At 33.1% G+C, this 11843-nt stretch overlaps 1 protein-coding gene and 1 long non-coding RNA gene across 4 annotated transcripts in view; one reads left to right on the forward strand and one right to left on the reverse strand.

The window, feature by feature from the left end:
• LOC127698758 (ribonuclease Oy-like) overlaps positions 1 to 7874 on the reverse strand; it is a 38098-nt gene extending 30224 nt beyond the window's left edge. For 2 of the 3 annotated variants that reach the window (XM_052202426.1, XM_052202427.1), the window contains exons 1-5: positions 7765 to 7874; positions 7077 to 7134; positions 6344 to 6422; positions 2355 to 2410; positions 774 to 843 (exon numbers count right to left, since the gene is read on the reverse strand). In XM_052202426.1, the coding sequence (XP_052058386.1) occupies positions 774 to 843; positions 2355 to 2410; positions 6344 to 6422; positions 7077 to 7134; positions 7765 to 7768 (267 nt within the window). In that variant the 5' untranslated portion in view covers positions 7769 to 7874. The remainder of the gene's footprint in view (positions 1 to 773; positions 844 to 2354; positions 2411 to 6343; positions 6423 to 7076; positions 7135 to 7764) is intronic. The other variant, XM_052202425.1, reaches the window with a different exon arrangement.
• Positions 1 to 11843, forward strand: part of LOC127698778 (uncharacterized) — a 280956-nt gene that overhangs the window by 99437 nt on the left and 169676 nt on the right. The gene's annotated exons all lie outside the window — the stretch shown is intronic.

Below are 11843 nucleotides of genomic sequence, written 5' to 3' on the forward strand. Positions count from 1 at the left end.
AATTTGATGAAATAATATAAAGAAGTGAATTTTCTCCTAGAAAAACTCTATAAAGGTATTCCTGTTGACACTAATGGACACTAATCGTGCCCCTTTAATTGCAGAATTCTCACTATATTTTTACGAAACGCAGTTAAATCCGTCTTGTTTTCATTAAATGGAAAAAGTTCATAAAATTTACCGTAACCATGATAATATTTTTGCCTTGAATAATAAAAACAAATCTGCTTGAACTACAGAAAAATAACCTATGAAACTGACTACAATTAAATCTAAGATAAACAGCAAAACACGTCCCTTTTTATTTGCAACAATGAATGAAGACAATAAACACCGATAGCCTGTACATCATCGGTTCTTGGTTTGGAACAAGTACATCATTTCACAATCCTCTCTTTATTCACAAAAAAAGTGGTGGAGGTTTGTAATGTGAGCTGTGAGCGCAAAACCTTCCTCTCATGTAACAACACAACAAAAGAAATAAATGTAGATATCAGTTGGCAAGGGTTAACTGGATTATCCGGTCTGTACAAAGCACGAAATAATATATTTGTCTAAATATACTGTGCTTTGATTACACAATTTGATTTTAAATTACTGGTTGCGTGGTTTTCAGATATTTTAGTATTTTTAGACCAACATAAAATTATTTTTAGTAATCAAAACCAATTTACAGGTGGCAAATGCATTGAAATTGCATTAGTTTAATGTAGATTAACACATGACTCCTCATTTACAGGAGTTAATGGACGTGGAATTAAAGTTATCATTACCTTTATCTTGTTCATATCAAAATGAACTGATGAACAATTCTTTGGACCTTCCGTTTTTCCCGAAGAAGGCCTGAAATTGTAAAAATTATATAAATTCATCATACCTTTAGTGATTAATTGATTGGTGATTGTTTATTGGTTGCTTAAACATTTGAGAAAGTAGAAGACCTGGATATTTCATCCCTCGTTTAAAAAATGTCTGATGGTCTGTTTTTGTCTGTCCATTTCCTTTACCTCATTTTTATGCTTCAGCGACTACCTGTTGTTTTCATTTTGTATCGCATGTTTTTTTTTCTCACTTATCAACCCAAGTTGACAAAACAAGTGGCAATAGGGTAGCGGTGTTTAGTTAGAACTATTGTTATGTACAAATGTTCGTCAGCCAGGGAGCAACTGATCTTGACTTCATTTCAGCATAGTTCAGCTGACAAGGTTAAGTTTACGTGATGAAGTCCGACAATCATGATTAATAAATCTTTATAAATTTCGTGCTTTCGAAGCGTTTTTCTGGATTCCCTTCATCATACAGGAATGCTCAAACCTAAACATTCGAAAGGAACTAAAAAATCGTATAAACTAATAGAGCTATAGGAACAAACGGATCCTAAAGAGATAGCAAAATTCATCAACAACCAACTTTAACCCGAGTGAGCTGGAACCTTGGTTTCCAAATAGTTTGTTAATTTATCAACGGGGGATTTCGAAATGTAAGTTTATTTGGTGTAATATAAAGAAATTTCAGCACAGACGCTTGCCCTCTTTAAAGGAAAATCCTTGGTCCTCAGTGTGCTTTTCATCAGATGCGGATCTACGATTTTGAAGAAGAGGAGGGCAACAAGGCAACAAAATAATACATTTCCAATGAAACTAAGGCATATATTATCCTCATGAACAAATTTTGCAATGGATACCCTTCTTTTTTAGTACAAAAGCTGTAAGCTTAAGTTTAACGAGGATACAATCTGGATGAAATAGAAATCTACATGGCTTATGATATCTGTCAAAATGTCAAGGGCTTTTCCATTCTTTCAATCATACGTCAAAAGTTTTAATATTTTCATTACTAGTATTATTTTTTTCTCTGTCCTGCATTTATTTGTACTGTATTCCTGTCACGTAATGTTGTCATTTAAGCAGTATTTTTAACATTGCATATAAGCGGGAGGTTTGGCTAGCCATAAAACCAGGTTCAACCCACCATTTTTTTTAAATGTCCTGTACGAAGTCGGGAATATGGCAGTTGTTATCTAATAGTTCATTTCTATGTATGTTGCATTTGCATCTGTTTTTGTAGCACCTCAGTGTTTCTGTTATTCCGCTGTTTTCCTCTTATAGTTGATGTGGTTCCCTCGGTTTTAGTTTGTAACCCGGATTTGTATTTTCTCAATCGAGTTATGACTTTTGAACAGCGGTTTACTACTGTTGCCTTTATTTATACACATAGAAAAAAATCATACCATGATGTGTCTAAGAACGCCAACAAATGTATTTCTATAATGCATGGCGGTTCTAAAGATTTTGCGTAAATTTATCACGCTGATAATATTATCCTAATTGGCATCTATTAAATGTTTTGCTTACCATAGTCCGTGAATTATGAACGAATTGATGTAATTGGGAATGTTACATTTTTTGTGCTGTAAAGAAAAAAATGTAATTGATTGCATGATTATGTTTGAGCTATTGAGAGTATTTTACATAACTTACATTCATGCTACAAAAAAAAACTCATTTGTTGCTTGCAAACCTCTAAATCATCTTCTCGCCGCTATATAGCCTTTTTGTGCTGATGCGGCGTAAAGCAATTACCAATCTATCTAAATCATCTTGATGAGTAAAAACATATGGCGGGTGAGTTCACATTGAAAAATCTATTGAGAATTTCATCAAACGGCAATTCATCTGTTATGGCAGGAGTTCATATTGGTGGTATTTTATTGAGAGGTGCCGAACCTCTAAACTATACGATGAAAAAGTATGAACTAACCTTGAAATGTTGAATCAGAAAATATTGGAGTAACTATTGACATGAATCTATCGTTTGCTAATCACATTCAAAATCAAGTTAATAAATCAGATTGTATGCAGCACTTGCCGTTCCTTTGTTCACCTAGACAATCGCACATTTACTTTACTATCCAAGGCACTTGTAAAACCGAATTTGGAGTATGCAAACAGTGTATGTTCACCCTACAGGTAGGCTGACATCACTAGTATTGAAAATGTGCAAAAGAGAGCGACAAAAATGTTGTCTACAATGAGAAACTTGTCATATGAAGATCGTCTGAGCTTCCAAACTCTCCATTTCCGCCGTTTGAGAGGTCACATGACAGACTTCTACAAGCTATTGACAGATATATATATATATATGATTAGAGAGTAGCAAGTGATTTATTAGAGATGCATAACACAAACAAATCAACAAAAATGCATTCAATGAGACTGAAGAAACAACGAAGTCGCCTATATTTGAGGAAATATTTTTTTCACAAATTGAGTTGTTGACATATGAACAGCCTCACTGAAAAAGGTTATTTCATCTAAAACTTTAAACACAGTTAAAAATAAAATAGATAAATTTTGGGCCAACCAAACGTTAATATATGATTTCGAGGCAGATTATGAAATTTTATCTGGAAGTGAGAAACGTACAATTAAAAACAACGACAACTGAGTAGAGCAGAATATAATAGTACAACAGTGCCAGCGTTTTGAAGATATCCATAGGTAGGCACAGGTCTAAATACTACGCTTTGCTATATAAACCCCCACATCTATCTAAAATCTCTCCAATCAAAAATCACATGGAAATTACAGACAAGCATGAGCTGCAGACATGTACTCCATCACATCGCTGGCACCGAATTAAATAAATATTACTTGTTCTTTGATTATCTTGAATTTGTATGACAAGTTGATCACTGCTCATATATATGTTGCCATGTATGTTAAATACCATTGCTTTAAATGACAAATGACCTAACGTCAGGAAAAGGCGAAATTATACCACCCAAAATTCGTTAGCTTAACTCTAAAAATGTGTTGCTAACATTGTAAATACAATACGACATGTTAATGAGCTGGATAATTCAGTTTCTTCATTACTTTTGTAAAATAATTCAGTTTCTTCATTACTTCTGTAAAATTGACTCACAGTAGATATTATTGATGAAGAGACCATAAGAGTATACAAGATACAGAATATTTTGAGCCTTTGATAATGTGCTAGGTTTACTTCCAGTGATGGTTGTTTCCTTAAATACAATGAAATGGTATGTGAAATATTCACTTTAGTACTGGACAGGATAAAACTTAACTTGTGCCATATATGTAAAAAGTAAAATCACAAAAATACTGAACTCCGAGGAAAATTAAAAACGAAAAGTCCCTTATCAAATGACAAAATCAAAAGCTGAAACACATCAAACGACTGTCATATTCCTGACTTGGTACAGGAATTTTCTTAAGTAGAAATTGGTGGATTAAACCTGGTTTTATAGCTAGCTAAACCTCTCACTTGTATGACAGTCGCATAAAATTCCATTATATTGACAACGATGTGCGAACAAAACAAACAGACATAATAGGTAAAAATGTCAAAAATAGGGGTACAGCAGTCAACATTGTGTTATTATCTTAATCACTATAAAAACAAACATTGGCACAATAACACAATGACGGGATGTATAAGTACAGAGCCACGTCATATGTATCAAAGAAACACAAAAAGGCATATAGACAAAGAATATTAGCAAAAATGAAATATAACAATACAAAAATTATCATAGAACAATAACACAATGACGGAATGTATAAGTACAGAGCCACGTCATATATAAAAAAGAAACACAAAAAGGCATATAGACAAAGCATATTAGCAAAAATGAAGACAAGAATACAAAAATTATCATAAAACAATAACACAATGACGGGATCTATAAGTACAGAGCCATATCATATGTAAAAAAGAAACACAAAAAGGCATATATGAAAAGGAAGCTGATGTTCAGTAGTTGTCGTTTGTTGATGTGGTTCATAAGTGTTTCTCGTTTCTCGTTTTTTATATAGATTAGACCGTTGGTTTTCCCGTTTGAATGGTTTTACACTAGTAATTTTTGGGGCCCTTTATATCTTGCTGTTCGGTGCGAGCCAAGGCTCCGTGTTGAAGACCGTACTTTGACCTATAATGGTTTACTTTTATAAATTTTGACTTGGATGGAGAGTTGTCTCATTGGCACATCTTCTTATATCTATATATAGACAAAGCATATTAGCAAAAATGAAAGACAAGAATACAAAAATTATCATAGAACACAATGACGGGATGCATAAGTACAGAGCCACGTAAAATGGATACCACCAAAAACAGACTAAACAGTAAAAGTAATACTTGAGCCTTTGATAATTTGTAAGACTTAGTTTGAAAGTTTGTAAGTTTGAGCCTTTGATAATTTGCTAGGTTTACTTCCAGTGATGGTTGTTTCCTTAAATGCAATGCAATGGTTTGTGAAATGTTTACTGTAGTACTGGACAGGATAAAACTTAACTCGTGCCAAGTATTTTTTTAAAAAAGTGAACAAATGCAAATTTAACAGAGCCTGATAATGGAAAACAATGGTGGTGCTAACCTGAAGAATAATTTGAAGATGTTGTTCATATTTCGTGACTTTATTAGAATCGGTATTTTACATTACAATTTTCACTATCAATTTTTGTAATCTTCAAATGTACGGTAAGTATGAATACTTAGTCTAATAGATAAACGAGTACTGATATTGCAGAGTTATTTATGGTTTGGACAGCTTAATCAATGTGATGCAGCTATTTTTTTCTCGTTCGGGAATAAAAGTACACTTCACAAGATTGAGAAGTTTTTCCAGTTGAATGAGGAAGACAACCTGGAATGACAATAGCGTTACCTTTTAGGTATCGTTATATCCGATAGGAGTAGGTTTGGGTATTTAAAAAGTGATTATCTTGTACTATACTGAGTCCGGCTCAAGATTTTGCATCATTTTGCGTCAATCAGGTGTCGTGAACTTTTATACCCAAAAATTTCGGGGCCAGTTGAAAACAAATTTGACCAAAATATTCATTGGGTATCTCGTTTCAAAATTGAAGATTTTTATAAATTTTCTCGTCAGGTATACCCTCTCTTTTATTTTATGTGTTATTAATATTTCAATCATATCACCTTAATTCTATTTGTGTAATGTCATACCAACACAATCTTACATTTGAAGTAGTTTTTATTTGCCGCCTCTTTCCTCTCATTTTCCAAGATCACATTTATAATTATTGAAATAAGCTGAAATCAGACGATTTTTTTTTATCTGAGATATTTATTCCGCAGATGCCATAGAAAATAATAAAAGAGATTATATGGCCTAAGCGTGTGTGGTTTTCATTCCCTAATCTTAAGAGTGGTTTTTAGCCCATGCAGTCAGAACTTGGGCCTTTGCATGACTACAAAAACTCTCCATCTTTTATCTTTTATTCCCCTGTTTAATGGATAGCTCTTACATACAGTTTGAGTCATATTTGGCTTTATTTACATATGAAATAAATACCTCTGCCTTGCCCATCAGGCAAGCTGTTTGTGGCCATTCTTGTGTGAATGTGAAGTGGTCCCATTTAGCACTGAAAGCCCTAAAGTGAATATGCAAGACAAAATTAAAGAATGTAAAATACTGATATACGTGAGACTCATGTCTTGTGAACATCTTGTCGCTGTTATTTGATAGAATAATAATACTTTTTTATTTTCATATTCAAGGATACATTAGAAGTCGCCTATTCGAACCTGTTATTTAAATAATTTCATATTATTACCTTATCTATACTATACTAAGTAACATTATTTTGCGTTGGCATACTACTACTTGATTTTGTCCAATCTCATTCTTCTCCGCCTCTCATAATCAGCTAAGATAAACTTAGTGCATTGAGGGATTTTGACTTGGTTTGATTTAGCCTTAGGTATAAAGAAAATACCCTTCTCACCTGTTATATTACTTTAAAGCAGGCAAGCAGGGAGGCAGATTGAGAAGCAAACAAATAGCAATGCAAGTTCGCCATTTATTCACCTATGTAAGTGGGTGGAGAGGATCACAAACTCAAAACTGTTTATATAATTATAATAAATAGTTGTTCATGAACTATTTTGACTATATTGAAAAATTGTCAACTAAAAGGAACATAATACTTTGTGACATCAAAAAGTCAAAAAATGGAGCCCTTGGATTAAATGATTAATATTTATGCGTTTCTACGTAATGTACAGATAGTAATTTCATAACTTACCCAGCTGTTGATGGCAACAGAAAAATAGCTGTAACGAAGATGACATTCATCTCACCATCTACAATATGGTAAAAAAAATCGTGTTAAAATGTAGATTTTTTGCAAAGAAATATTATGTTAGTTTGATGTCCCCCTTTAAAATCATGTTTATTAAGGATTGCGGAAATCACTGCACATTGATCAAATAATTTTGCATCGCAATTCAGTCGTGCGTATCCAAAACTGTCGTAATAATAAATACAAGGAAATCGTCGCTTGGTTTGATATTGCCTAGACTATAAAATAGTCAAGTGATTTCAGACATACACATGATCCTTCCGTCATGGTATATTTGGTGGCAACCATATTGTGGACGACAGAGGACCAATTCATACGAAACGAACAACGTTTACCCAAAAATTAAAATAATCTCTTTTGAATCAAATATATTAGTTTCAAAGGATATGATATACATGTCTATACTGACAGCAACCTCTCGGGTCCCAATTCCGTCATTTTATACTTATATGTTCATCACTTAGTAGATGTAGTTTTTTTCTCTGTTGTTTAGTCCTAAAATGCTGTCAACAATCGAAAAGAAACAATATTTACTCCTTTCTTCTAAACTTTTTGTTTGTTTTGTTGATAATGAAGCTATAAGATACTGAGACATTGGTCGACATTGACATGAAGTAATGTATCTACTTACCCATGTTACCTGCTAATAAAGACTTCTATGTTAGGATGTTAACAAAATTGTCGCCAAACAAATAATCATGTGATGAAGCACTTCCTCGTATGTAGTTTCCGTATAGATCTATGACAAGGAAAGGTTTAAATTCTAAATATAAATTTCATTTAAAATACATCTTATAAACATTTACCTTTGAACAGATATCGACCCAAATATAATATACAATCTTGTTGACTGCAGCTATATTTTGAATTGATAAAACAGTAACAATGCGGATTGGTGCGAACTTGAACTGCTAATTCTTTCCAACTATTATTGACAAAAATTATCAAGAACTTGTTGTTTTTTTTTTCATAATCAAAACTTAAAGAAAAGTTGAAAGTAATTCAAGTCAAACTTTGTTTCATTTAAAAGAATAGCCATTTTACTTGAGAAATCATACAAATCAACGCTCTGGTTCTAGCAAAAACGTTCCCTGAAACTGACACCAGCAGAATGTTAGATTTTTGTCATTTCGATTTTTAGTTTTGCTTGTGATGGACTTTCTTCTCAACTGAGACATATAAAAAAGAAGATGTGGTATAATTGCCAATGAGACAACTCTCCACAAGAGACCAAATGACACAGAAATTAACAACTATATGTCACCGTACGGCCTTCAACAATGAGCAAAGCCCATACCGCACAGTCAGCTATAAAAGGCCCCGAAATGACAATGTAAAACAATTCAAACGAGATTAACTAACGGCCTAATTTATGTACAAAAAATGAACTAAAAAACAAATATGTAACACATACAGTCGGCATTCCTAATGGAGCAAAATGTCTTTCAGTTTTCATCTACTTGTTCCTTTTACGTATGAGCATTAGAAGCATTTTACGTTCATTCTTAGGGGATGTCTTCTCATTAAATATTTCAAAGTTAAGTGATTGTGTTAATCATATCTATCCCAATGAACTTGGAACTTAAAGATACCACAGATATCGCTTAATATTCTTGTCTTTCACTTTTGCTAATGTGCTTTGTCTATATGCCGTTTTGTTTTTCTTTGTTACATATTTGTTTGTTGTTATAGTGATTAAGATTATAACACAATGTTGACTTCTATACCCCTAATTTTGACATTTTACCTATTATGTCTGTTTTTTTTTGTTCACACATTGTTGTCAATATAATGGAATTTCATTGGACTGTCATACAAGTGAGAGGTTTAGCTAGCTATTAAAACCAGGTTTAATACACAAAATTTCTGCGTAAGAAAATGCATGTACCAAGTCAGGAATATAACCGCTGTTATCCATTCGTTTGATGTGTTTGAGCTTTTGATTTTGCCATTTGATTATGGACTTCCCGTTTTGAATTTTCCTCGGAGTTCGGTATTTTTGTTATTTTACTTTTTTTCATATTGACTTACATTTAGAAATTGACAGTGAGGACCTGTTGAGAACAAAACTTCAAAATAAGAGATAACCAGTTTTTCCAATTTGAAGTTCTATTTTATGCAACGTTCCAGCATATGGAATAGTTTTTTTCATCTATTCCAGGTTTAGCATCTCCCACGATGTCCTTGACAGACGATTGTTGCTTACAAGAAAGCAATTTACCATGATGAACCTTGATGGTAAATATCAAGTCCTTCCTTCCATTGTTATTATGGACACTATTTTCGTTAAATGAGTCACAGATGATCACAGAGCACCTAATTTCTCCTGACAAAAAAAGTCAATGTTTTTCCCCAATGTTCGTGCTAATTTTGTTTTGATCTGGTCTATCTTTTGTCCTAAAAACTGTCATTTCAAACTTTCACATTCGATCATAAAGGAGGGTCAAACATTTTTCATGTATCAATGGTTAATACATTAAGTAATATCCTGGGGAATTGTGAAGCATGTAATTGCCAATCTGCTACTGTATAAAGCCAGATCAATGGAAATAGTTATCCGATTTTTTAAACTGGTGTACCATGAAAGTTCTCATTAATGGAGCAGGTCATCAGCAGATTTTTTAAAAGGAGCAACATGATGGGCGTTACATGTGAAGCAGAAACTGGTAAAGCTTTGGAAGCACCTACATGCACCTCTGTTTGTTAGACTCTTGTAGCTTAATATATTGTTCTTGTGTATTATTTTGAGGACTTTTTCTTATTTATTGTGTTTCTCTTCAACTTACATTTTTGTATTGACTCCTTGCAATACACATTTTTAGGGCAATTTAAAATGAGGCACACCATTTCAGTGTGAAATGCCAATTTCTTCATTAATCTTCATCAAGCATGCTAAGGGACAAAAGTTCTGATAATTAACGATTTATAAATATTATATAAAGTTGGATATTTGTGTAAGGGATATATTTTCAATAATATCTGTATGAAAATAAAATTGAAAATATATCCCCTTTCTTATTCAAAACTATAATGACGTCTGTGAAGGCTACTAGAATTAGTCTGTTTGTTTTGATGACTTCATGTGTCGATGAGGCTGTCAATGAGGGATTTATAAAAAATTGTAAAACAATACTCTCAGTAGACATCAGGATCATCTTGCCCAAGTTAATTGGAACTTTAAGATCAGAAACAGATACACGAAAAAATGCAAACAAATTAGACCTCACAATCTGGTTTCGTCATAGAAATCACAGGACCAAATATTCTCCATGGAAATGAGATGTGCTAATGCTTATACAACTGCATACCAATTATCATTGACCTACCACTAACGGTTCCCCTTGAACTGACCTAATCACAAACTAAAACATGAAAACGAAGCAAAAGTTTCAAAGTCAATAGACCATGAATGAGGAGGGCGGGGCCAAATAATGTCCATGAAAATGAGATGTGCCAATGCTTATACAACTGCATACCAAATATCATTGACCTACCACTAGAGGTTCCCCATAAACTGACCTAATCACAAACTAATACATGTAAACAAAGCAAAGTTTCAAAGTCAATAGACCTTGACTGAGGGGGCGGGGCCAAAATTGGTTTGTGACCTTTAGATATAAACATAAGTAGTTTGCTGTTTGTTTTTGATTGCGACTGACTCACTGACATTTATCTCATTTTTTCTGCCTTTTATTGCCTTTAAAAGATCCATCAAAATATCATGCAGATGATTCCCCATGTAGTCTGATTGAAAGATTGTTTTTTACCTAAAATCCAGTGGCAAATATTTCATGCACATTCAAGATGATCCAGATAGTTTAACCAGCATTGCAAAGGACATTATATCAGTTGGTAAGACAGACAACACAATTAGCCTAAATTTTATTATAACTTATCAATGGCATAGGAAAGAGAGACTTTTTTTATTCAAGTTTTTTCAGATAATGGACACAATTCTTGATATTGCGTAGTTTTCTTCAGAAAGGGGAGATAATTCCTTTTATAAATATGACAAAAATGGGTACCAAAAGATCATTCACCAATACAAATATGCCAAGAGTTGCTCTTTTACTGTTTAAATATATCTCGAATTTGACATACACAGTCATCTCAGTACCAGAATCTATGACAAACGAGACGATTTTAATTTTGAAATTATCAATTTCCCCCACCTTAGTAGCAATATACCAACTTCACCTGCATATGGGATATACATTTCCCAACTTATTCGGTATTCAAGAGCTTGCAGCTCCTTCTCAGACTTTGTGACTTTGTAAAACGTCACCAGTGTCTGAGCAGAAAGTTGACGAACCAGGGGTATGTCAAAGAACGTCTCGTCCTTTATCCTAAAAAAGTTCATCGGAAGGTACCAAGACCTTGTTGATAAATATTCCGTATCAACTTCACAAATAATACACGATGGTCTTGAAGTATAGATTCTGCGTACTGACGTTGTTTATCTTCTTAATAACGTGTTATAGTATTCTTTTATTTGTCTTTATTATTATTACTTTTACTGTTAAGTCTGTTTTTTGAGATATCCATTTGACGTGACTCTGTTCTTATGTATCCCGTCATAATTTGGACGACAAAATTATTTTATTTATTAATATCACTTTTACTGTTAGTTCTGTTTTTTGTGATATACATTTGACGTGACTCTGTACTTATGTATCCCCTCATACTTTGAACCACAAAATTATTTTATTT

Source organism: Mytilus californianus, unplaced genomic scaffold, assembly GCF_021869535.1.
Source record: "Mytilus californianus isolate M0D057914Y unplaced genomic scaffold, xbMytCali1.0.p SCAF_4, whole genome shotgun sequence".
Classification (NCBI taxonomy): domain Eukaryota; kingdom Metazoa; phylum Mollusca; class Bivalvia; order Mytilida; family Mytilidae; genus Mytilus; species Mytilus californianus.